The sequence below is a fragment of the Chrysochloris asiatica genome, unplaced genomic scaffold (genome assembly GCF_000296735.1).
Source record: "Chrysochloris asiatica unplaced genomic scaffold, ChrAsi1.0 scaffold00037, whole genome shotgun sequence".
Taxonomy (NCBI): Eukaryota; Metazoa; Chordata; class Mammalia; order Afrosoricida; family Chrysochloridae; genus Chrysochloris; species Chrysochloris asiatica.
The window spans coordinates 281922-307594 of record NW_006408555.1 but is presented as its reverse complement, the minus strand read 5'-3'; the positions used below and the strand labels follow the sequence as shown (position 1 = coordinate 307594).

General features: G+C 55.6%; 5 protein-coding genes across 8 annotated transcripts in view; 3 read left to right on the top strand and 2 right to left on the bottom strand.

Annotated features, from left to right (window-relative positions):
* The window catches only part of SPATA33 (spermatogenesis associated 33), a 6350-nt gene extending 3325 nt beyond the window's left edge, over positions 1 to 3025 (top strand). The window contains exons 3-4 of the mRNA XM_006860261.1: positions 2520 to 2551; positions 2730 to 3025. Coding sequence (XP_006860323.1) covers positions 2520 to 2551; positions 2730 to 3025 — 328 coding nt within the window. The remainder of the gene's footprint in view (positions 1 to 2519; positions 2552 to 2729) is intronic.
* Positions 3026 to 5091: 2066 nt separating this feature from the next.
* Positions 5092 to 11467, top strand: CDK10 (cyclin-dependent kinase 10). Of its 4 annotated transcripts, none has more exons than XM_006860097.1 (13): positions 5092 to 5182; positions 7196 to 7268; positions 7955 to 8026; positions 8611 to 8713; positions 8894 to 8975; positions 9237 to 9304; positions 9689 to 9741; positions 9861 to 9930; positions 10247 to 10306; positions 10528 to 10651; positions 10770 to 10891; positions 11101 to 11153; positions 11373 to 11467. In XM_006860097.1, exons 3-13 carry the CDS (start codon positions 8008 to 8010, stop codon positions 11465 to 11467), a joined length of 849 nt encoding a protein of 282 aa, XP_006860159.1. In that variant the 5' UTR covers positions 5092 to 5182; positions 7196 to 7268; positions 7955 to 8007. The 4 variants fall into 4 exon arrangements, with proteins under 4 accessions (XP_006860159.1, XP_006860157.1, XP_006860156.1 ...); XM_006860095.1 differs by having other exon boundaries at positions 10770 to 10909; XM_006860094.1 differs by having other exon boundaries at positions 5098 to 5220; positions 10770 to 10909.
* A 1076-nt stretch (positions 11468 to 12543) lies between these two features.
* SPATA2L (spermatogenesis associated 2-like) lies at positions 12544 to 14274 on the bottom strand. The gene is made up of 2 exons (XM_006860260.1): positions 13972 to 14274; positions 12544 to 13257 (listed from the first exon to the last, which is right to left on the bottom strand). Exons 1-2 carry the CDS (start codon positions 14272 to 14274, stop codon positions 12544 to 12546), a joined length of 1017 nt encoding a protein of 338 aa, XP_006860322.1.
* An 18-nt stretch (positions 14275 to 14292) lies between these two features.
* VPS9D1 (VPS9 domain containing 1) lies at positions 14293 to 24544 on the bottom strand. Its single transcript, XM_006860259.1, has 17 exons — positions 24446 to 24544; positions 23187 to 23262; positions 22368 to 22460; positions 22107 to 22269; positions 20463 to 20574; positions 20316 to 20378; positions 19973 to 20025; positions 19536 to 19623; positions 19287 to 19372; positions 18563 to 19035; positions 17742 to 17871; positions 17422 to 17624; positions 17056 to 17140; positions 16637 to 16741; positions 16305 to 16394; positions 15038 to 15101; positions 14293 to 14676 (listed from the first exon to the last, which is right to left on the bottom strand). Exons 1-17 carry the CDS (start codon positions 24542 to 24544, stop codon positions 14293 to 14295), a joined length of 2367 nt encoding a protein of 788 aa, XP_006860321.1.
* A 1056-nt stretch (positions 24545 to 25600) lies between these two features.
* Positions 25601 to 25673, top strand: part of ZNF276 (zinc finger protein 276) — a 17569-nt gene continuing 17496 nt past the window's right edge. Inside the window, exon 1 of the mRNA XM_006860258.1 lies at positions 25601 to 25656. Coding sequence (XP_006860320.1) covers positions 25601 to 25656 — 56 coding nt within the window. The remainder of the gene's footprint in view (positions 25657 to 25673) is intronic.

The window sequence follows — 25673 nt, the reverse complement described above, 5'->3', positions numbered from 1 at the left end:
TGGCATCAAGTGTGGCAGCGGTAGTGAGGTTGGCCCAGGATCGGACATTGTTTCGTTCTGCTGTGCATGGGGTCGCTATGAGTCGGTTCCGACTCAATGGCACCTGACAACAACAACAACAACATGTATTAATTTTAAACAATTTTTATTGTAAATTAAGTGAAGGTTTACAGAGCAGAACACAGCTTTGCATTCAACAAATCGGACACATCGGTTCACCTCAATGATTGCAGCACCCTCCATGCAATAAGTTGTCCCACTTCCTCCCTGTGGTTCTTACCATTCCACCCTTCTTACCCTTCTCACCTTTTGTTGTTGTTGTTATGTGCCGTGGAGTCGGTTCCGACCTCATAGCGACCCTGCACAGGCTTTCTGAGGCTGTAAATCTTTAGGGAAGTAGAAAGCCTCATCTTTCTCCCATGGAACAGCGGGTAGTTTTGAACCGCTGACTCTGAGGTTATCAGCCCGATTTGTAACCACTACGCTACCAGTCCTGAGGCAAATGTTGCCCTTTTGATCTTGAATGACTGACTATTCCGTGGTGAGCATACCTTACCAGTGTCTGTCCTGCTTACATACCTATCCACTGCTTGGTTGGAGACCTGGTGTGGTGTTGTGGGTTAATGTGCTTGACTGCAAAGTCTGGTTGAACCGCAAGGTTGGCAGTTCAAGCTTACCAGCCGCTCCTTGGAAACCCTATGGTTGCTATGGGTCAGAACTGACTCAAAGGTACTTAACAACAACAACTGCTTGGGTGAAAACTGGACCACAAGGGTGAGTTCAAGGGTGGGACCTGGAGGATGGTTGAGGGCCAGTTTCTGGTTCCACCAGTCTCTTTCTGACCAGTAAGCCCAGCCTTTTTTTTCAAATAACGTTGAGCTTTGTTGCACATTTTCTACCACTTTATCCAAGTGCTGGGAATGTATTTATTTTTAACATAATGAAAAGATAGCCTTATTGCCTTATATATTTAACTTAAGGAGCTCTGGTAGCGTAGTGATTACGAATAGGACTGTGAATCATAAGGTCAGCAGTTCGAAACTACCAGCTGTTCCACAGGAGAAAGATGAGGCTTTCTGCTCCCGTAAAGATTGACAGCCTCGGAAACCCTGTACAGGGTCGGTATGAGTCGGAACCGACTCCATGGCACACCACCACCACATTTAACTTAAATACATAAATTCTTTAGTCACTTGGAAAAATGGGAACTTCCCAAGTTAACTTAAACACAAAATATGCAGGAATGGCCTTGTAGGATAAGCACTGGACTGAAAGCTCAGTTTGAAACGCAAGGTCAGCCGTTCAGACTTACCACCTATGCCTCAGAAACCCTATACTGGGTTGCTTGGAGTTGGAATTGACTCCACGGCACTTGACAGAAACAATATGATGAAAGGCAGCGTTTTATATGATGATTTAATAGAAAAAAGGAAGGGCTGCCACCCATTGCCCAGTGTTGGCTGTGGGTCATGTGGCAGGGGTTAAAATGAGTGAGGCCATGACAGGGCTCTCTCCATCCATTAGCTTTGGAGGGCTGCTACTGCTGCGTCACACGTGGGCCCTGAGGAGTGATTAACTTTTCAGTCTAGGAGCAGAGGTCCCTGGGACCATCAATGGAGAAGAGCGGAGAGCGGGCCCCTACCCAGAGAAGCAGTGATACCAGACATGGAAGCAGAGATGATGACGAGGAGAGATGGAGCAGCTGGGGACTTTAGACACAGAGAGGGAGAGGGACTGTGTGCTGAGGACCGGGGTGTAGGCTTGTAGGGTATACCCTTTGGTTGGTTGATGATGCATGGGGGATTGTAACCATGGCAATGAGACGATATATGATAGAATGAATGTAAAACTAATGTTCTCCCATGTAAACTGTCACATAATTCACAATAAAACATTACACAAAAAACAAAAAAACCTGTGGGCTCTGAGAAGACCTGCTTCAGAAGTTGTGTGCAGATCAGGCAAGGTGGTGTAGACCTGCAGCTCAGACCAGGGTCTGCACAGAACGGCTCTGGGCAGAAGCTGATCATTCACTTGGGCATGTAACCAATCAAGTTGTAAAATGGCATGACCAGTGTGGGAGCGTTTTTGTAACCCATGTTATTGTGGGTAACCCACATAACTGTACTTCCTTGTACATGTGTGGAAACCAGCCAACCCATGGTGGTATGCCAATAGCTTGGAAGAACGTATCCAGCTCTTCATAGTACTTGCTCCTTGGGGAGCAGAAGCATGAGACTTCGTTTGCTTTTGTGCTTTCTATCACTCAACAAGCTGTGCATTTTCATCCGCCCTGTGTATTCCCTGCGATCCTAAAGTATTTAAGAAAACAAATGTGTGACTAATGGCAGAAGTATCTGTTTCTGAAGCTCGCTGATCAATCACCTTTCAGTACAATCAGAATCCTTTGGGAATTGCAGGTTTGAACCCTGAGTCTCTGTCCTTACCCGTGTCCCCTCCCTTCCTTCATCTGCCCCTCTGAAATCAGCTGACCACTCCTGCTTTCTTCTTTGAAACAGGTCATGTGATACTCATGACCCTGGTTACCAAGGTGTAAATCTCTTCAGCTCTAATGTGCTCATGTGCATTCTCGAGTGCTTCCAGCCCTGCTTGTTTTTTCTGCGAATCATGCAGCTAATTCCTGTACTCTTTCCTACAACAGCAGCGGTCCACAGGACAGACAAAAGGTTTTCTGCACATTTACTATACCCTGGGTTTCTTCCTTCTAGAGAAACTGGAGTCTGAACAGTTGAGTGAGAAGAAAATCTCTATTCCACAAATTGTCATCACGCGTGCCTCTAATGAGAGTCTCCTCAGTTACGGTGCTGCAGAAATTGAGGAGCAGAAAACCATCAAGGAGCATGCCAGTTGGGGTATCTTTGCTTGCCACAGGAACCCCAGCACAGTGGATGCATACAAGTTACAGGACATGGAACAAATGGACCCTGAAGTGTCCTGTCATAGCTCACGAAGCAGTGCAGGAGGGCTGGCCACCTTGCAGATTGCTGAAGGTGCCCCAAAGTGACCCACTTGCCACTCCAGGGACCACCTCAGACTCACCTGCTCCAGAGATGTGTACAGCCTGGTGCAGGACAGCAAGTGACTTCTGCCCAACAGCGAACTGTGGGAACAGTGAACCAGTAGGTTGGTTCCTGTGCCTGTGGTACCCAGGGAGAGCGATGAACAGCTGGAGTGCATGCTCTGACCCACACCTGGCAAGTGATGTCTTTTCTGGACCTTTGGAGCTTGATTATAAGTGCTGGAAGTTACAGGGGATGAGGTATCCCCAAATTTTAAGGTGTGTGTTCCCAATTGAGAAGTGCAGGCACCTGAAAGAAGCCCAAGGGCTCTGAGCTTGATCCTGGCATGACCCAGAGTATTAAAGGAGACCCACACAAAAATTGTGGAGTGTGCAGTGTGTCAGAGACAGGCAGCCACGAGGAGAGAACAGAGCCCAAGACTTCAGTCTTACTTCTGGGGGCTGTCAGAGGATCGTTCTTGGGCTTACCTGTCCTTGGCAGTAGCCTTTGGGTCAAGCTCAAGCCTTCCAGGTGTCACTGGCCTCACTGGTCTAGCCTGTGACTGTGTTCTTAGCCTCACCGGTCATAGACAAGCTTCATGCAGCATGTCCATGCTGCGGATGTCTGGTGGCTACAGAATCGGGGCAGCAGACCCCGATATAATCCAGAGAAGCCTGTGACCTGTCTCCTATGGTCCTGGCTACCACCCGGCCTGTTTCTGGTACATAAGTACAAATATATATGCACACCTACACACATAACACATACATACATGTGTACTTGTGTGCATATGTACACATATTTCTATCACCTATGTGATGACTTTTGACAGATGGTTTTTCAAAATCAGAACAAGATAGCCTGATACGAAATCATTTCAATTTTATTCTGCATAAGGGAGTTTACCTGATTGGCAGAAGGAGCATCCTTGTTTTAAATGCAGGTCTGTGACTGAAAGCCGCTTTGCAATTGCTTGTGCTCCTGGACACGCCCCCTCACCTGGTCCACCCTGAGCAGGTGAGACCCTGCTTTCCATCTTTTAGAGAAACGCCCCGAGGATAGGATGGAGGCATCCTCTGAGGCTCTCAGACCTCCTGACAACTCAGCCACCTCTGCCTGCCTGCCCTGCCTTGCCTGAGTGTTGGCAGCAGCCCCCTTTGCTAAGGTCTCCCTGATTCTCCGTCAACTGAGGGGGCCTCTCAGAACATTAGCCAGGCTGGTCTACCTTTTTGGCAGCCACAGCTGAGGCACAGCCATGGAACAAGATGCACTCTCTGCAGGGTGGCCATTGCCTGCCTCTTAGTCTGACAGCAACTCAACAGGCGGAGCAATTCTGTCCAATCACAAGACAGACTAGGTCCCCTCTGTTCACAGTTCCTCCCACCTGCTACAGCAAAAGCCAAATCCTCACAGTGGTCATCGAGGTCCCCCCTCCATTTGTCCCAGGGCCTTGGGGACTTCACTCGGTCCTCTGCTCCAGTGGCACTGGTTTCCCTCGGACTGGGATGATCTCGCCTAGTGTCTACTTTGCATTCAGTCCCCTGCTTCTAGCTGCAGTCCCTAAGATGGTCCCATTCATTTCTTGTCCTACTTGTCCTATAACAAGTATAACTTTCACATCATCTGCCTCATGCATGCCTGTTCTCTAATGAAATGGAGGGTGCGTGCAAGGTCCAGCAGGTACACAAGTGTTAGGTGACTCCTTGACCCTACTCTCTCCCAGGCCATCATCACCTCCCTTGTTCTGGGTCCTGTCCTTCAATGAAGGGCTTTAAAGCACAGCTAAAAGCCTTTCAAAGTCTCTGATGGCTCTGGCGGTCGGAACAGATCCCTCTCCACCAGCCTCCATGGTCCGGCACAACTTCCCCAACCCCTTCCTTCAAGCATTTTTACTCGGCGAGCCAACGTTCAGGTGCTGGTCCATAAAGCTTAAATAAGCCCTGACTGTCGGTTGGGTGAGCTGACCCCGGGAGCTGAGTGAGGTCCTCAGGCGAGATGGAAGATCCCTTGGTAACAGTTGCTAAGAAGGGGATGCCCCTAAAGTGGGTTGTGCGCCTGCGCAAAGGTACTCCGTCTGCGCCTGTGCACACGAGAGGGAAGGCCGGCGCTGGGCATGGGTGAGCCCGAGTCGGAGTCAGAGCAGATCCGTCTGAAGTGCATCCGTAAGGAAGGGTTCTTCACGGTGCCTCCGGAACACAGAGTACGACAGGGAGCCGCTTAGGCAGCTTGCTCGCTCGCTCGCTCTTTTTTTTTTTTTTTTTTTTGGCAGGTCTGGGCGGAAGCGCGCCGGTGATCTCGGTGTCGCCTTCCGGCGCCCAGTTTCCGGCACGGGCGGGAACGACAATCCCAGAGTTCCTCGCGGTGTGTGCGGAAAGTTCCGCCGCGCCTTCAATTCCGGACGTTTGGGGTTTGCCCCACGGGCGGGTTCTGTGAGGGGATTCCCCGTCGAAAGGGTGGAAGGGGAAGGGACTGTCATCAGACGTGAATGGGACCAAGCAGGGCCGTTTGTGACTGGGCCGCTCTGTCCTTGTCCTGTGCGGGGTTACTGTCATTGAGTCCTCTCTGCCACTCTTTGCCACACGTACCATTACTTCCAACGTTGTAGATGAGGGAGAGAGACTCGGGGCCGTCGAGCTGGTTTCCAGGATGGACCGGGACAGAAGTTTGGACTCAGAGTTCTATGTGCAGTATTTGCTGATGCTCAGGCTACGCCACTGTCCAGTAACAATTGATTAGCACAGTAGGCCACAGGGCCACACTTGGGCTGGTCCCTGAACGACAGTATTAGCCCGTGAGTGCTCCCTGAGTCTGAGGAGTGAGTGGTAACCACCTGCTTCTCAGGGACTAAAGGCACCCGCTGCAGTGGTGGGTGCCGCGTCAAAAGTTTGGGGAATTGTAAAGAAAAGAATCTGGCTTCCAGCTGAAGGTCTCTGGAAAACTTGCACAGGGTGGTATTTCTGCTGGGCTAGGAGTCATGGCTCGGATTTGGACATGTAGGAATGATGGGCCGCCAAGTCAGGTGCAGGAACCAGAAATCCAGGGTCTGAGCAGGGACATTTAGAGTTCAGCTTGGTTAGAACATGGAGAGAAGTCAGGCGGGAACGGGAGGTTCAGGTGGTATCATGGAGCTGGTTTCTCAGTGTCACCATCAGAAAGTGATGCGGTCTGAGGCTAGGAGCCCAGATGGGATACAGTTCAAGGCTGCTTACATAGGCTTGGCAGAGCCACAAATAGGTGGCCCACCTGTGAATGTGCCACATGAAAGTGCAGTCTTTGCTACTCCAGAGAACCCAAAATAAAGGCTATGGGGAACAGAGCTCCATTTCTGTTTTCCCTCAGACTCCAGAGACAAGCACTTGTTTTCCACAGGTAAACACTTCTACTGCTTCACCTGCACTTCATCTAAAACTCAGCCTGCCTCAAGGTTAGAGAGAACCCATGGCACCCAGATTCTCTGAATCTGGAAGTCATGAGTGTCACTCTGCTCCCATTCCATTGGCCAGAATTGAGCTTCATGAAAGGCTGGGGAAAATGGCTGCCGGCCAGGTGGCCATAATCTCCTAGCGATGTCTGGATGTGAGGGAGAGTTTGTAGTCTGTGCCCTAGGTGTGTCTGCACTGTGTTTGGTAATAACCTCTTGAAGGCCCCGTACTTCTAACATCTGTGTGAAGCAAAACTTAGCACTGCCCGTAGACTTTCTGTAGTGATGAGAATGTTCTGTTTAGACCGCATCTGTACAGCCACCGTTAAGCACTTGATTGTGGCTAGAACAACTGAGGAACTGGATTGTAATTTTAAATATCCACAGTGTCCAGTAGCCACGATATTGGATAGTGTAGGTCTAGACCATGGGAGCTCTGGTAGCATAGTGGTTATGAGTTGGGCTGCTAACCTCAAGGTCACCAGTTCAAACCTACCAGCTGTTGCGTGGAAGAAAGATGAGGCTTTCTGCTCCCGTAAAGATTGACAGCCTCGGAAACCCTATGCAGGGTTGCTATGAATCAGAACCGACTCCACGGCACATACCCACCACCACCAGACCATGGGATGGAATGTGAGAGGTCATCGTGGAGTTAGGAATTAACTCCCTGGTGCAATAGTATGAGAAGTATCCACCCGCAGTTGTTCCATTAGCTACAAGAGACCACCTTGGCAGCATGTCCTCTCTCTTTTAGCTGGGACGATGCCGGAGTGTGAAAGAATTTGAGAAGCTGAACCGAATTGGGGAAGGCACCTACGGCATTGTGTGTGAGTAGCTAAGATAGGGACCCGAGCCTCGGCTTCTGGGTCTGTTGTGTCTGGGGTAAGGATTATATTACAATAGGAACAGCTGTGGTGGGACTGGAAGTGGGTTCATGCCCTCATCCCATGAGCAGGGCAAAGACGAGTATGCGTGAACTTTAATTCCTGGTGTGATTACTACACATTTCACACCATGTCTGAGAAATGGGTCACCTGTGAGTTTCATTGTTGCTCATTTGGAACCACAGAGTGTAGGTGACTTTCACAGCAGTAACGCATGGTACTTCCCTAAGCAGCCATGACATTGGTGGGCCTCATCCTGCCAAGCATTTGGAAGTCATCCCAAGGCTTTGGGGAGTCATGTAAGCATTATAGCTCAGTCACATAGTACAAGAGGACACAGAGCAGTGATCTGCATCCTGACTAGGACTCCACTGGGGCTTGTCAGGAGATGCCTATCAGTAGCTGGAGACCACAAAAAAGCAACACAGGGCACAGGGCACAGGGCACAGCTCAGAGCAGGACACGTCCAAGGTAGCGTGCAGCTTGGTGTGTCGCACAGTGAAACGTGGGTATTGCTGGCCATCAGCGTGGTCCAAAGACAGAGCTGACTTGCCTAGGGGCAAGTGCGGCACAAGAAAGCTCTTGACGGGAACCTGGTTGACCGTCACTATGGATGTGATTCATTCCAGATCGGGCCAGGGACACCCAGACTGATGAAGTTGTTGCCCTGAAGAAGGTGCGGATGGACAAGGAGAAGGATGGTGAGTGGAGGCATTGGGGACCAGGACTTTGGCCAGAATCTTGCAGTCGGGGTAGAAATAGTCAAGACACCCAGAGTCTTCCTCAGAACTGAGTCCTCTGGGAAGTAAGAGTGAGTGTGTGTGCTCTTTTGCATAGTGGTTAGGGGGACACAGCCTTGAGGAGGGCTTCAGTGGGTCACGCCTCACTGCCTACTGGCCACGGGGCACACAGAAGTGAGATGAGGTGTGAGTTGATGATTATTGAGAGACAGTGAGGTGAATGGAGGAGGCTGACCCTTGACTCCTCCCCAGTCTAAGTCCTGCCTGCTCTCTCATGAGCTCCACCCCTTCTGCTCACCTCCCGGCACCTCCATGCTGTTAGGAGGTGGGGATCTTGTCCTACTCACGTGTCCCACACAGCTTAGGGCAGCAGGTGCTGAGGAGGAGGAGGAACGGTTCTAAGTGTTTTGTTGGGATTGCGAGTGTCTGTGTGAACTAGGGACTGTGGCTGCCCCTCAGAGTGGGTGTTTGCAGACCCCTGGGAGATGCAGCACGAAGGGTCCCTGAGGGTTGGCCAGCTGCTCACTGAGGTTACCGTGGTGCAGGGATCCCCATCAGCAGCTTGCGGGAGATCACGCTGCTCCTGCGCCTCCGCCACCCCAACATCGTGGAGTTGAAGGAGGTGGTTGTGGGAAACCACCTGGAGAGGTGTGCAGCCCCGCCCTCTGGCCCATGCTCTGCGCTCGGGTCCTCCCGCAAACCCACCCTGCCCCAGCTTCCTGCTCTCCCTGTGCTCCAAGGTGACCCTCTCCCTTCTTCCCTTCAGCTTGAGAAGACCTTTGGCCCACGTGGGGTGGGATGGGTGGTATGCATCCCTTTTTCTTTCAGTATTTTTCTGGTGATGGGTTACTGTGAGCAGGACCTGGCCAGCCTCCTAGAGAACATGCCAACACCCTTCTCAGAGGCCCAGGTATGTGGGGGAGGCTGGGGATATGGGGGAACGGGTGGCCACACAGATCCTGCTGGTGGGAAACGTTTTTCTGCACATGGTGTCTGCCAGCCTAGCCACTTGGCATCACATTCCAGGACCTAAGGTCGGGGGAGGTGGCCCACGTGCTCAGGAGTGCTCTGGTGGCATTGTTTCTGAGCCAGGGTCTCCACTTGACCGATGTAGACACGGAAGCTGGCAGTCACTGAGGCCCACCCTGATTGGTGACCCCTGTCCCCGTAGGTCAAGTGCATCACACTGCAGGTGCTCAGGGGTCTCCAGTACCTGCACAGGAACTTTATCATCCACAGGTGGGCCTGATGGGAGAGCTGGGAGGCTGAAAGACAAGTGTGAACGGGGATGGGTCTGTAACTGAAGAGGGGTTGAGTGGCCACTGTTTAGTAAGAAGAGGGGGTCTGGGATCACATCATTTCAAGGAGCCCTACAAGATCAGTCTCCCTGAGAAAAGGCTGCCATCATCTAACCTTGGCTCCCATGTGAGAAGGTACATCCCAGTGACCTTGTGGCTCATGCTAGATGGCTGAGTGGAGGGTAGGTCTGGGGAAGGGGACCTCTGGGGAGTCTCCTTGGTAAAGTGCCCTCACACACCTCATGTAGGGGTTTGATGTGACGTGGCGAGGCATCCCTGCTGCTGTGGGGGCCCCTTCGGCAGTTACTCACTTTCTTGCCCACAGGGACCTGAAGGTCTCCAACCTGCTCATGACAGACAAGGGGTGTGTGAAGACAGGTGGGTGCTGCACTAGGGTTCCTGGGGTGCTGCCTCAGTGGGCACACTTGGCTCAGGGATCCTGTCACCTGGTGCTGACCCCAACTTGATCCCCAAATTCTCTTTCTGCCCTGTCCCAGCGGATTTTGGGCTGGCCCGAGCCTACGGTGTCCCTGTGAAGCCGATGACCCCCAAGGTGGTCACCCTGTGGTGAGTTCCACGGAAGCGTGGTGGCCCCCTACTGGGGGCAGCTTGGGGTTGTTTGACTGATGCTCCAAAGGGGTCCTGCAGGTCTTCAAGCTTCAGGGGCTGTTCATGGCCCAGGACAGCTTCTCAGGACCAGCCGAGCCATCCAAGGGCAGGAAGCCACTCACACTATCCTAAACCCATGTGGTCCAAAGGCCCCCTGGGGGAGACTGGTGGATTCAGTTTTAGGAGCAGAGCCAGATGAGGTTGAGAGCACACAGCTGTCTGCCGTCAGAGCTGGAGTGGGTGTGTGGACGCAAGATGGGCTTCTCTTCTGCAGGTACAGAGCCCCTGAGCTGCTTCTGGGAACCCCCACACAGACAACCAGTATCGACATGTGGTGAGGAATGGGACACTGAAGCGGGGCCCAGGGGGCTGGAGTCTTTGGCCCCCTGAAGTGGAAGAACTTAGAGATCCTGAGCCTCTAACACTGAGGTCACAAACATCACAGCCTGGGTGAGGGTGGGAGGGTTCCCTTTAGGCCTCTCGTGTCTTGTGGCCTCAGTACTGTGAAGGCATGTCTGCAAAATCGAGTGACTGAGGCTCTCTTCCCCTGCCCAGGGCTGTGGGCTGCATCCTGGCCGAGCTGCTGGCCCACAAGCCACTTCTCCCGGGTTCGTCTGAGATCCACCAGATCGACCTCATCGTGCAGCTGCTGGGGACGCCCAGTGAGAACATCTGGCCGGTGGGTGCCTTCCCGACCTGCCCGGCTTATCTGCTGTCCAACTACCCCACTGTTCCCTCTGCCCCATCTCCAGGCCTGCTGTTACTTCCTGCTTTCTCCCTTCGCCTCCCGCTCCCAGGGTTTCTCGAAGCTGCCACTGGCCGGCCAGTACAGTCTGAGAAAGCAGCCGTACAACAACCTGAAACACAAGTTCCCCTGGCTCTCAGAGGCCGGCCTTCGCCTTCTCAACTTCCTCTTCATGTATGACCCCAAGAAGAGGTGCTGACCCCGACCAGCTGGCATGTGGGCACGGCACAGGGAGGGCAGCTCCATTGGCCAGGCCCTTCTGGAGCCAACACTGAACCTCACCCCTCACACACGCCATCCAGTCTTTCCCTGGGGACATTCAGTCTAAGCCTTACTCTTTCTGGGGCTGAGAACTGAGCTCCTCACTGAGGTCCCTTCCCCAGGGCAACGGCCGGGGACTGCCTGGAGAGCTCCTACTTCAAGGAGAAACCCCTGCGTGAGTGGCTTCTTGGACCCAGCCTAGCATCCGTAACGGAGCCCCTTTTCGCTGGGGGGTGGGGTGGCATTGGGACAGTCTTGCCACGTATAACACCCCGTATTGCCACGGTGCAGCCTTAGCTCACATAGGTTCAGGTGGGATACAGGTCACCTGGGCAGGGAGTAGACCCTCTGGAGTCGGGGAAGTTAGGAGCCTCTGGGTGTCGTCTCCCCACAGCCTGTGAGCCGGAGCTGATGCCCACCTTTCCCCATCACCGCAACAAGCGAGCCACCTCTGCTGCCGAGGGTCCGAGCAAGCGCATCAGGCCGTAAAGGCTCCAAGATGAGGAGCATCTCCTTGTGCAACTGGCAAGGTGGAAGGGAGCAGCTCTCATCCTGCCCTCAGTCTCAGGGAAGTTTGAGAGCCCCGGCACCCTTAGGCACCCTTACGGCTTAGGCCAACTGGTGGTTAAGTCTCTGGAAATGCAACTCGGCCTCAGGATGGGTCACGGGACCACAGCCTTCAGAGACTTGTGGGGCAGGAAAAGGCCTTGGGGCTCCCCCGGGTGGGAAGGCTGAGGGCTTGGGTCTGTAATGGTGTAAAGTCTGTGGAGGCTGCAGGGGTCCAGTTTCAGGAGGACACTGAGGTCCTGTCCCAAGGTGCTCAGAGATAAAGGATTCCTCGTGGAGGCAGTGTTGCTCATTTAATATACTTGATTTAAATTCACATCCACCAAGGGCCATCCTGAGTGCTGGGAGAGAGCTGGGTGCTGGGTGAGAAGGGGATGCTGGGTCATGGCCCGATCTCTAGCTTACTGCTCTAAAGGGCTACAGTGGGCATGCCAGCCTCTCCCACCTGCTACCCCACAGCCTGGTGGTCTGGGAGAAAGTTTGGGGCACCAGGACCTCACTTCCCTCCTGCCCTCTGCTACATGGCTTCTCTTCTCTGTGTGAGTTTCAGGGTGGGAAGAGTGGTCAGGTCCCTCTAGCCTCGGAGCCAGGAGGTGACTGATAGTTCTCCTCAGGCACCTAGAAGGAGGTAGCACCGGAACCTCTATCTACAGGGGGTGGGATTCCAAAGGTGGGTATGAGGGAATGCCATGCAAAGCAACGGGGGACAAGGGACCAGAGAGCAGGGCAGGGACCTGGTGTGGGTCATGCACAGGTTTGGGTCTAGGCATTGTGGACAGGCTACCTGCTGGCCCATCGGGACCTGCTGCTGGCTTGCCTTGACTGCCCTGGGGTACCTGGAGCACAGAACACTTCTCTGCCCAGGACTCCCATGGGCAGGGGTGGGCAGATGCCTGGCTCTCATGGGCCATTGCCCAGATAAGCACCATTCGGCTCTGGCAATGATTACTACCTCTGGGCTACGGTCCGGTCTGAGGGACACCAACCAGGGTGTCCACTCAAGATCGTGGCAGCCAAGCACGCCGAAATGACGCACCAAGTTGTGGTGATAGCATGCTGGGCTGCTGGCAGTTGTGTGCTGGAAAGCCCTCAGGGCGCAGGGAAAGGAAGGAAAAGGGGCCCTGTTCAGGCTCCTCCTCTGGGGCGCCGTAGGGTGGGTTGTTGGCAGAAGCCTCCCAGGCTGGGCCCCCTACACCCCACACTTGGGCGCTCTGCTCCCAGAGTGGTGCCTCATAGGCCGGCTGTGTGGGGGGTGAGGTGGCAGCTGCTAAGCGGTCCCCATACAGACTGGCCTCCTCCTCTGAGCCCTCGTCCTCTGTAGGGTCCTGGTACAGGTTCAGTGGGCACCCAAAGGCTGCCGCAGAGCCTCGAGGGGGTAGGGGCGGCGGCAGCTTCTCAGACTGGGCTAGCCGCTGCTGCAGCCAGGCCACACAGGAGGCCACGTCCCCACTGGCCCGCCTGGCTGCCAACAGCACCTCAGCTGGCAACAGGCTGGTGCCCAGCTGGGCCAGCACCTCGTCCATGATTTCGCACTCCAAGCGCAGTGCAAAGCAGCCCAGGGCCACCTGTACTAACTGGCAGGCAGGGGCTGGCGCGGTCACCGTGAGGCTGTGGTTGTCCCTGCGTGCATAGCCCATCCTTTGGAAGCTCCTGGTGAGGAGGTCCTCAGAGAGCGCGCCCTTCAGCACATGCACATAGCCCCCGGAGAAGGTCTGCAAGGGAGAAGCTGGTCACCAGCAGCCCCTCTTCCGGCTGGCCAAGCCCATTGCACACACCGGAAGAGGAGGTCCAGGAGCTCTATTCTGAGCCTACCTGCTGAGCTCTGCAGGCCCAAGGCCCAGGGCCCAGGGAGGGTTGGCACAGCCCTGGGCCACAAGGGCTTTTGTCTGAATTAAATCTTAGAACCTGGGACCAACAGGTGCCCCCTGTGGAGCGGCAGGCTCCAACTTAACACCTCCAGAGAGGGAGCAGGGAGGAGGGAGAAAGAGAGCATCGCCATGGCAACCTGTGGAGGCGTACCTCGCCCACGTGTGCAGTGACGTCACTGCTTTCTGAATTAACGGAGGGTGCCAGGCAGTAACCCTTCCCAACTTGGTCTTCCTGCTCTGGATCTGGGGGGGTCTGGCTGTTTTCTAGAGAAATTAAAACCACCTCAAGGCCTTATTCTGTCCGAAAACATGTCTGGTAGCTGGGGTCATGAGACCACTTTGGAGAGAATTCTTGGTCATTGGCCCCTCAAGCCTGCCCTTGGCGCACCTCCGGCTCCATGCCTGGGAGTGCCCGGGTGGCCTGGGGCACTGCCCTAATGACCCACCGTCCCTGTGTGCTCTGATCCCTTGGAGGCCACCCAAACCCCCACAACCCTAATAGGAACAGCTGTCTGGAAGGGAAGTGAGCAAGTGAGGGCCAATCGCTGGACAGCCCACCTTGATGGTGGTAAACTCCTTCCTCCAGGGGAGCAGGTACAGGTGCACAGCGGCCAGCTCGAGCAGCTCGAAGGCGCGGGCCAGGCCACGCAGCGCGGGCGCCAGGTCGGCTCGGCCCCACAGGCCATCTGTAAGCAGCGCCAGAGCGTCGTCTTGGAGCGCCCCGTGCAGGTCGAAGTCCTCCACCAGGATCTGCCAGAGCACGGCACGCAATGTCGGGTCTCCGCACACGCCCGCACGCCCACGCCGCAGCTCACGCTCCAGGCACAGGCGATAGTCCTCCGACAGCGAGGTGCTGCCCATCCTGGGGAGAACGAGGGGTCAGCTGCACGTCCTCGGCACCCCAAGCCCGGCATCCAAGGCGCCCCCTAGCTTGTAGACCCCGCCCCCAGGACCTTCCCGGAAAACGACGGAGGTGGTGGTCCGATGTGAGAGTCGCCTACACCAGCTCTCCGTGCCTGAGAGCCCCCCAAGACTGCAGACTTCGCCCCCGCAAGCAGAGCGCCCCCAGGTCATGCAGTCCGATCTCACAGGCTCCACGGGCACAGGCGCTACCTGCCTGTCCCCAGAGATTCCCGATCTCTGCGGCTCAGCCTCCGGCCAGCCAAGCGCTTCCACCAGGACTTGACTCCGCTCGCTGACCGTGACGTAGCGGCGGCGCTTAATCCGAGTACCGCCTCTCGCCAATGCTGTCTGCTGCGGAAGCTACCCAAGTGTAGGACACGCTCAGTAGGGAGGGGCTACCTGACGCGGAAAAGGAGCGCAGCAGCCCCGCCCCACCGCACTCCCTCGCCATCCTCTTTCCATAGGGAACACGGGTGTGGGAGTGGCTAGCCACACAGTGAACTTTGATTGGCTGAGTTTATATGCGGGCTGTTGATAGGCCGGAGAGGAGCGCTAGACTGGAATAAGGCTGCTCTTGGAGCAAGTGCATCCTACACGTGAATCCTGCAGCTAAGTCAAAAGCTGCGGGAGCGCACAGCAGGGGGAGCGGCGCCAGCCCGTCGTTCTTGGACCCGCTGGACAGATGTTTTTTTCAGAAGTCTCCTGGTCCCGCTCACCCTACAGAGGTTCCTGCCCGCAGTTGCCCCGGGGACACGAGCTCATTCACCACCAGATCCCCAACCCTCCTGCGTCCACCAGGGTGTGGTCAGAAAGTACTGGCTCCGTTTCTTTATGGGCTTCTTGTCGGTGCGAAATGAGTTATTACTTGCAAAGCGCTGGCAACGGCCTTCTCAGAGCGTTAAACAAACGCCAACTTCTGGTATCTACGTCACCCTTTCCCCAAGGACACCTCAACACCGCTACCACCACGCAGCTGTTAGGATCTGAGCCACTCAGCATATGGACGCTCCCTCAGGCACCCCCTCCCAGATGCCGCCCTCGACTGGGGGTGTGTATCTCAGAGCTGCCCTTCCAAGAAACTTACTTGCTTTCCCCCTCTAGGTTACCACATGCCATCATTCAGGGATGAAAGCTGAGACTGCACCTAGGATCTCGAGTCCCAGGTGCATACTCTCTTGTAAGACAATGCAAGTCCTGCCCAGTGAAGACTTCTGACCTCAGCCTGATCCCTGTCCAGCCCTGAGAGGCTTCTGCTCCGAGCAGAAGTTCGGGAGGACAGGCAGGCAGATCCGAGGCTCACTGTCCAGACCTTTTCAGTCCCTGTGGTGGTTGTGCCGCCTGGCCGGTCCAGAGTACAGGGTGAGGCAGAAAGAGCTAGGCAAGGTATTGACAGCAGAGATCTCTTTATTCTCCGCCTGGTCAGAGTGGGCAGGGTGACACCCGGGCTCACATGGACCCCAGTGGGGTTTTCGTGTGGGAGTGGACAGGACAAGCCTGCACTCCACTGACCTGGCCAGGGAGGGTGTGAGACTCAGCCTGGACCAGGGGTTAGAGTAGTCTGTGTCCAATAAATAAACCACCTGATCTCAGCGCCCCTGAGGTCCAGGCTCTGGTTCTTGCCTTCAGCAAGAAACTGGTTCAGGGAGCACTGACTGTAACAGCCACAATTGGAGAGTCCTTCTCTGTCCTGGTCACCTGGCAGCAGGTGCTACTCCAGGGACATGTTCTGGGTGGCCCAGGCCTGAGCTGACATTTATGGCCACAGCAGGCCCTCAGAGTCAGGCTGGGAGACAAGGGCCTGGTTCCTGGGAACTGCTCTTGGTCTCATCGTGTAGGTGGGGGGTCTGGGGCAGGTGTTGGGCTAGGGAGGGGCAGGGCTGGAGAGCCTCCTCACAGCCCCGCCCCCCTCCTGGCTATAGCATGAAGATTCCTGGGGCCCGTGGCTCAGGTGCAGACAGGAGACCCAGGTCTGGAGTACGCCTGGCTACTTGCCCAGGGCTCCCCGCGGCAGCAGCTCCACGTAGTTCAGGGCGCTCTGCAGCGAGGTCAAGCAGTAACCTTCCTCTCCAATCAGGTACCTGCCAGGGGCCGACCAGGGGGCAAGCTCATGGAGGGGCTCCCTGCCCACTGACACCGCCATAGCTTTTGGGACAAGGTGCGTGCGTGCCCCTACAGCTCTGAGGGAAGGAAGGGGGCATCAGAGCCCCCACACCACGCCCCTCTCACAGATCCTGTGCAGAGGACATGGAGTGAGAGGTGGTGGGACGGGGTATTGGTGGGCAGACTGTCCTCCATGGTACACCGTGTCCCGTGCCCATACCCCTCATGGATGAACTCCTCCAATGCTGCGCATTCCGACACCAGCTGGGGGAGGCCACTTCTCAGCACCACGAAAGACAAGATCGGCAGCAGGTCATCGGCTCCACTGTCAGGCACAGGCACAGCTGGCTGAGGGACCCAGCGACTCCTCCTCCAACACCCCTGAGGCCCTCACACCATTCCCAGGGATGGGGCTGCAGGACACAGAAGGCAGCTGCCTGGGCGGCACAAGACCGAGGACTAATGGCTGATGGAGGGGTGCAGGTGGCTGGGGTAAGGGTCAGCTGGGCCCTCACCAGGTGAGTGCAAGTGCGGCCTGAAGGGACACACCAGGCTCAAGGCTGTCACCTCAGCTGAGTGTGGGAGACAACGAGCGCCCTCCCCGCAGCTCCACACAGCAGACAGTAGCCTCCTACTCACATGGCGGCAGCACCTGGTGGGGCCTTGGCCTCCTGTGCCCGGCAGCAGTCCTCTGCACATGCACAGATGACCCGTAGGGTTCTCACTGCAGGCAGGCAGGCACTTCCATGAGCACTTGGGGGAGGGGTGTGTGTGCAAGAGTGCCCAGCGGGCTGCTGGGACCACTGGGGTCGGGGAGGCAGTCGGGCAGCAGGGCCTGTTGGACTGCAGTGGCTGGTGAGCAGAAGGCCGACTCCCAATCCACAGCCTCTCTGGGCCCAGTGGATGGTACAGAGGTCCCCTCTGCCTGTCCACCCCAAAATGCTGGCCTGTCCCTTCCTGATGTGCAGGGCTGTGGACCCCCCCCCCCCCCACCATACCCCTCACCAATGCACTCCAGCTTCTTCTGGGGGCAGCTCTCCAGGACCAGCAGTCCCAGCTCCTGGACCGCACTGCGGTAGGGGTAGGTGCCTGGGTCCTGGGTGTCCTGCGGGAGGAGCTTGGTGGGGACACCGAGGGCTGTGGGGGCCATGTTCCTGTAGAGCTCCATGCTTCTGCTCAGGGTCACCTCCCGGGCTCGGTACACACTCCTGGGGCAGAGAGAGGCCTGCCTCAGCCCCGATGTACAAAGGGCACGGCTGCCAGAGCAGGGCTTCAGCTGGGAAAGTAGCTAGTGTGTTCCCCAGCAAATGGACCCTAGTGCCCACCTATACAAGGCCAGCACTGGGGCCCACAATGGGGAGAAGAAGGCCTCCTCCAGGCTGGCCAGGCAGCGGTCCTTGGCAGAAGCTGTGTTCAGGCCCTCGAAGGCCAGAAGGGTCAGCGAAAGCAGCCTGTCTGTGGGAGCAGAGCGGGACAGGCAAGGCTGTGGGGTGGCTGGGCCCAGGTACCATTGTTCTAGGGTCTCCACACACTTTCACCTCTCTGAAGGGTTAATGTTGGAGTGAAGGTACCCTACTCTCTGGCCTGGCCCTCCCCTTCAAGGTCAAGAATCGCTGGGGTCTGGGATCTATTATCTGAGGCAAGTATCTGAGACCTAGCTCCTTGTGCCACTGCTGAGACAGGTCTAGGGAGAGGAAGGGATCATCTTCCACCCCAATGGTCTCAGCAGAGAGGTCTCAGCCTGTTCAGAAAGAACTGTAGGAAGGTATCTGAGGCTGGGCAGTGGGGTCCTACCTGGCCCCTCAGAGTGTGGAGAGCACAGACGGACCTTACTAAGGCCTCCTCCTTTAGCTCTCAGGAAACCTTTATCCCTGGATCACCTGCTACCCTGAGCCCGAATGACTTTTGAGGGTCCAAAGCTCCATCCGTTCCATTTTCCAGTCCAGGGTATATGTACACGCCCCGCCTCAGTCAGGTTCCGCATCCATTCTCCCACACTCATCCCAGTCCCCAGAATAAGCAGCCCTCTGTGGCTGGCCCTGGCCCCACCCCTTGCTAGAGGCCCCACCCTCGCCGGAGGCCCCACCCCTCGCCGGAGGCCCCACCCCTCGCCGGAGTTCTGGAGCCGGCTCTCCCTTACCCATACCGATGGCATTGTGGATGTCCTTCACTGTGCTCCTCAGCTGCTCCAGCAATGGCTCTCTTTTAGCTCCGGGGTTCTGAGGTTCGGACCGCCCCCCAGGGCCCAGGCCCCACCTCTCGGAAGTTGCCAAGAACTGTTCCAGGTCCTCGAAGGAGCTGTCCTTGTCCCGCAGATGGGATGCACAGTTCCCCAGGGGCGAGGGGGGCGGCAAAAGACTGCCATCCGCCCCTCTGTCTGGGGCCCCATCTTGTGATCCTGGAGCTGGCTCCGGGGGGCACAGCACACAGTGGAAGCTCTGAGAGGCACGTAGCCGCCGGCTCCCTGGGGCCACTGACGCATTGGCGTCTGTGGGCACCGAGCAGCAGCCGGGGGCAGGTGCAGCACTGAGCATGGCCCTGCTCACCACTGGGTAGAGCGCGCCGTACACCATACTCTGGAGCTTCCGCAGGAGCTGAGAGATGGGGTGCTCGGGAAGGCTGCAGGGAGAGGCGCGGGCTCAGGGCAGTGCACGGCAGCAGGCTGGAGAGCCAGCTTGAAGCCCCTGCCCCAGCCCTACTGGGGCCCTGGCTTTCCTGAGCTCAGACCTTCCTCTGACACGCCCACCTCATGTCTTACTTCCTGCCCCACCCCCTCTGGATTCCATCCCAGCTCCTAGACCTCTACTGCTGTTAACTCCTGTCGGACAACCCCTAATGCCAACAGGTAGGGGTGAGTGGGGTCCCAGTACCTGAGGAGGTGGGAGACCAGGCTGGTCACCAACGACAGATCCCCAGGGCTTCTCTTGAGTTTGGCTTTCCAGAGCTTTGGCCAGTCCTGCAGGATGCATAGTGCCCTGAGAAGATGCCCCACCTCACTGCGGGCCTACTTCCCAAGGTGCAAGGAAGCCTCCCTGAGAAGGCCCACCCTGGCACACCTGAGTCGGAGGGGGGTGGGAATCTAGCTCTGGCCCGCCCTCTCAGAGCTGTGTGGGACTCACGTGGTCCTGCTCATACTCAAGGATGGCGGTGTAGAGGGCCCGCTGCTCCCGTTCCTCCTGGCTAAGGGCGACCTGGCTGCAGAACCTCCTAGGGGGACAAAGGCCGGGGCTGGCTGAACCCTCAGGGAAGGGGCAGAGGGGATGAACCTACTTCGAGATGGAGACTTGGAAACATACCAGTGGGAATCAGGGGAAGCACCTGTTAGCAGGTGGGGGGGGAACAGAGGATGCACCTGTTAGGAGGTGGGGAGAGATGATGCATCAGTTAGGAGATGAGGGAAGAGGATGCACCTGTTAGGAGGTGCGGGGAGAGGATGCATCTGTTAGGAGGTGGGGAGAGAGGATGCATCTGTTAGGAGGTGGGGGGTGCACAACTGTTGTGAGATGAAGAATGCGAGAAACAGTTGTTGGCGATGGAAGGACGGTGGGGACCACACCTGTTGGTTGCCTCCTGTAGCCGCAGGCGGCGCTCCTCCATCTTTCTCTGGAGCTGGACACCGAGTCAAGGAGCCTTCACTGGCTGACCTGCCCCTCCCCTCCTCCCCTGCACATACCTGCACTGACCACCCACAGAGGTCAGGAGAGTGTGCTAGACAGGTGATGGACATTTACTTGGGGGAGACTATTTCCAGGAAGGCTTCGGGGGAAGGGACAAGCCAGGAGCAGAGGGGGGTAGGGGAATAGTCTTCTCTAAAGCCCCACCCCAACAATCCAACACCCCTCCCCAAGGCTGCACTCTGGATGTCCCCACAGGACACCCAGGACTGGCAGAAAGGGTGCTGTCTCCTCTCGAGCTTTGGCAATCACTAGATTCTCCATCATCTGCCGCTGCAAGGACAGGGTCTAGCAAGAGAAGAACTTAAGGCCATTCTTGTTCCCTGTCCCACCTGTCTCCTTTAACCCCCCAGGCCCACCCCGCCCTCTCACCAGGGAGGTCTTCTGTACAGCCTGACTGGGATCCAGGCGGGCCACGCGAGCCTCATAGGCCGTCTTCAACTTCTGGTTCTGCAGGGAGGCCTCCTCCAAGGGTGTGAGCTCTCTAGAAATGGCGACAACAGCCATCCTGCCTCAGGAAACCCAGGAGTGCTCTGGTATCCCAATGAGCTTCCTTTCATTTCCACCTGGTTCTGAGACCAGGAAGTGAGGTAGTGGGGAGGGGAAGAGGAGGGAGGCACTGTGAACCACAGGAGAGGTCAGGAGCAACTGTTGCCCTGTCAAAATGTGGGCCCGGCATTACTGGGACTGCTGCTTTTCAAAGAAGTTAGAAGTTCTGTTTTGCAAAACAAATTATACGTTTGGCAACTAAACAATGTGTTTTTAATGATGGTGACAAACAGGCACTCTGCCAAGGGAGCTTTCAGCCCTATGTATGTCCTGCTTTCAGGGAGGTAGGAGGTAAACCGAGAGAAAACAAGACTTAATGAGAGGCTTTCCTGGGGTGGAAGTTTTGTTATGTTGCCTGCCCTGAAGCAAAACATGTAGCAATTAGGTGATTGGGGGTTCAAAAGGAACCTCCTGAAGAGCCCAGAGGCCTGGCCAGTGAAAGGCAAGAAGGAACAGGTCCTTATGCCCTGAAACAAAACATGTAGCAAGTAGGTGATTGGGGTTCAAAAGGAACCTCCTGAAGAGCCCAGAGGCCTGGCCAGTGAAAGGCAAGAAGGAACAGGTCCTTATCGCTTGTCCTACTTGGGATTCACTGAGTTTCTTCCATTTTCTTGGTGTCTCTCATCCATTCTGGAAAACTTTTCATCAGTATCTATTCAGAATGATGATTGCCATTTTCTTTCTTTTTTCCTTGTGGAATGCTAGTAAATTTGACTTTTTAAGTCTCTTTCATATTTTCTACTTTCATTTTCTGATTTTATGAAGCATTCTGGGTGCCTTTGACTTTTCTTCCAAATCACTAATTCCCTCCTTAGCAGTGTCTGCTCTGTTGCTATAAATGTGTCCACTCATTTCTTGATTTTTTTGGAATTTCTACTGGAAAAGTTATTTACACATTTTTTATCATTCTCCCTAGACTTAAATAGTTTCCTTTTTCATTTCTAGGAGATCTACTTCTTTATTTCCGAAATCAGATTCTGTATTTTCTTGTTCCAGATTTTATAGTTCCTTATTTTCCCCTAGATGTGTTAAGTGCCATCAAGTCAGTTGTGACTCATTGCGACCTGGTGCAAGGTTTCTGAGGAGCAGCTGGTGGGACTGAATCTCCAACCTTGCGGTTAGCAGTCCACTGCTTATTGCACAGTGCCACACCAAGACTTCTTCCTCTAGATATAGGGTATCTAACTGTTTTAGAATCTGTGTCTAATTATGCCAATATTTGTAGACTTTGTTGGTCTGTTTCTGCTGTCATTTCTTCACAGATTCTTGTTTATGTGTTTGGGTATTTTTCATTGTGCATCACTCAGTTTTATGAAATAGGAAAATGGTTTTCCTTTGCTTCTGTAGACACAAGGTATTGCCAATCTGGGACCCACTTTAGCTAAATTTAGTGTGGTCAGTTCACATTGCCTGACCTCCAATTCCAATCTGCCGGCTCAGACCACAACCTATTTTGCCTCATCTTACTTCTTGGAGTTTTGCGACTCTACCATCTGAAGTTTCTGGAAGATCTCAGGGGGTAGAAAAGGGGAGAGCTTTCCCCCTTCATCTGAATACACGCGGCGGTGTCGGCTGGCTGGTGAAGGAACTGAAGCATTCACAGGCTTGGCTGGCTTCAGGCACCGTTTCTCTGTAAGTCATACGTAGCCAGGGGTCAGTCAGGTGGCCACACATTCTATAAGGGGACACAGAATTGGGGGTGCCCCAGGATACCTGCTGAACACCCACCCAAGTTAGAAGCAGTCAACTGAGCCCTCTCCAAACATTGTTGAGCCAGCTTCAGCATCTTTGAGGTGTCTGAGGAAACTGTTTCCCAGGCTTCTGGAGGAGGAGACAAAAAGGTCAGCTACCTTCAATTTGCTTAGCCAGTCCAGCATTTGATCGACTTTCTTTCCCTCACTAGTAAGCAGACTTTTAGAATTCTCCACTTAAATAAGGTCTTCCTTTACTTCTCACTGAGGACTCTGCTTGCCTCTTACCACCCTATGTGAGGTGGGCATGCAGTTGCTGTGCTAGCGCACAAATACGGATGTACTGAGGGAATCCCCTAACTGCTCTGTACTCCAGGGCCCGCCTGTCTGCACATGCACCTGCATTCCTGCCTGTTGGTCAAAGTATTCTGTGACCTTTCCTTCCCATAGGAATGACTCAGTACCCCCAGGCCCACAGCACTCTATCCAACCCTGACCGAACCTCCTTCCTCTCCACTTGCCTTCTACAAACACATCATCCACTCCCAACTCAGAGCCTCTGCACATTCCCTCTGCTGGGAATGCCCCAGTCAAATCTTGCCACAGCTCCCATCATCCTAGTGTCACCTCCTCAGGCATGCTTTGGTGAGCCTTCTAAACATGCCTCACCCCCACAATACCCACCCCTCTGGTCCCTACATCATGCTATGACAGCTAGTACTAGCTGAGCGGCACTGGTCTTTCCTTTTGCTAATGACCATGCTGATAGGAGATGTCCAGGCCTAGGACTCTCCAAGAGTCATGCTCCCATGATTAAACCAGCACAGGGAAGGAGTTACCAGGCTGAGAGCATTACCTTTGGTGGTTTCTGCTTCTTCCAGCAGCACCTGGGATATGTAGTGGATGCTCCTCAAGTATTCTGTATACGCCTCCTGTGCCAGGAAACAGAAGTGACAGGAGTCAGACCCACAGAGGCAAATGAGCCCATCACACCTGCTTGGGGTACCAAAATGTGACCCCAGAGCTACAGAAACAGCAGTGGGTGCTTATCCTAAGACACACCAGAGGTATCTTGTCTGTAGGAGTTGGCTGGTAACTGTGTAGTTGCCTAATCAGATAGTCTCCAGTCTCTCCAAGACTTCAAGGAAAAGATGTCAGTACGTGCCTACATCACCAAAGCACTTCTTCCTGCAAGTGTGTAGTAGGTACTGAGTCCCGGGACCAGCTGGACACCAGCTGGACACCACTTCTCTCATCACATTTGTCTCTGGCAGGGGAGGGCTGGGAGAAGCCTCAGCAGCTGCTCTGACTTTTCACACTCTAGGAAATAACTTCTTTTGTGGCCTGGCTCAGGAGCCACTGAGTCTGTGCTGGGATGTTAAAGAGGGTATGAAGTTGCAGATCTTCCTGCCTTGGGTTCCTGGAAGTCCCTTTTCTGAGCCCCAGGGCTGAGCACACTCTGGTCCAGTCAGGGCTCAGGACACCCAACACCAGGCACGGTCTGACGTCCTTTTTATTTTTTGCATCCCAGCTATCAAGTCACTCATCTTTAAGGCTACTTCTCAGACAGAGGACCAGGATGGACTCTGGACAAGGATTTGTGTCTTAGGACAAAAAGGTAGCAGCAGAGCTGACAGACGAGAATTCGGCCTTCTTCCCTCCCTGGGCAGTGAGGTGGTCCAGCCGGCTTTTCCACCAGGCCCTCTCTTGGAGGCAACCAGCAAGCCACCCTCCGCATTTTCTTCCCCACTGGGATGGCAGTTAGCCGTTCTGGATCCGGTCCTCTATGAGAAGCAGATTCAGTCTATAGCCTCTGTCCAGGGAAGAATGCACACACATGAAATTGTGAAGGGTTTCTTCCAAGACGCTCCGGAATACCCTCTACAAACACCTCTGCTCTGAGGCCCCGAGGGCCGTGAGATGTCCAAGGTCGCACAGCAGAGAGACACCTCAGCTCAGGACCGGCCTTCTTCCCACCCCACCGGGTGGGCGTGGGTGTCCTCAAGTGCCCGAGCCCGGGCGGAGCCGAGCACGACCCCCACCGCCCCGCCCTCGCCCACCCGGCTCCCGTCCCGGAGCTGCCCACCGCCGGGCCCCGCCCCCGCCTCGCCTCACCCGGGGTCGGTTGCCAGTGTCCAGCTCGATGGCCCCGTTGGCCAGCTTCATAGCGCTCTGCAGCGGCTTCACCGCGCCGTCCCCGGCCGCAGCGGCCATGGCGCTGGGCGGGGGAGGCAGTGGCTATTGAGGGGCGGGGCGGGTGTCCGAGAGCCCGGAACACTAGTACGCCGGCACCGGAGCATCGGAGCATAGGACCGCCGGACGGGGCGGGACTTTCCGAGAGCACTTCCGGAGCCCTGCCGCGCCACCCGAGCTCTCCTCTGACAGGTTAGAGTGGAGTTGACGGTGGTGGAGACTCGACGTGAACGCCCGGGCCAGGCCCTGCCAGGGTCTGGAAACCGATCTTGGGCCGCGGGCCTCGGCCTGCAGCCCGGGGTCTCTCCATCTAGTAAAGGGAATTAGTGATGACAACGTTCTTACGTAGCTATCCTGAGCGGCCGAGCCCTCGCTCCAAATCCAGCCTTCTTAACTCCTGACAATCCCACTATTTGGGTACTTCTCTGTATGTATACTTGAGTGAAAACTGCAGAAAAGAATCAGAGGAAATTGTGCTTCCAGAAACATGACTGACTATTCTGAAAAGTCCTCCAATGCCCAGGGGCACCGTGCTGTCGGGCCAAGGAAGGGCCTGCCACCTCCGCGCGTGGGTCTTGGGGCACAGCGGCCGCCTGCTCGCGTCTCGTTTCCTTTCCATAAAACAAGCTAAGAGCGGATCTACTGCTCCTTAAGGTCTTGTAACGAGGCTTTGAGGAGTTGCGGAGCTTCGGGGGCTCAGCACAGCGCCCGGGCCCTTTGCCCCGCCTTCAGACTCATCACGCTCACTGTGCAGCGCCGTCCCTCCTACCTCGCAACGCTCCGCCTTTCTCACGCCGTTCCTCCCACGGGCTCGTTCCGCCCCTCCACAACAAAGCCGAGCTGGGCCGAAGGTGGCCGAGCGGAGCAAAGCTAAGTCGAACTGAGTCGAGTGGGGCCGAGCCGAGTCGAGCGAGGCCGAGCTGAGCCGAACGGGGTCGAGTCGAGCCGAGTGGTGCAGTGCTGAGGCCCGAGTGGGGCCGAGGGGTTCCGTACTGGCCCGAGAAGAACCGAGGCGGGGTCGCGCGCTTTGCGTGGTGCGCGGAGCGAAGCGGGTCGGCTCTAGCAGCGGCCGCCGCCATGAAGCGGGACAGGCTCGGCCGCTTCCTGTCGCCCGGGGCAGCTCGGCAGCGCGGGCCCCCGGCTGGCGGCG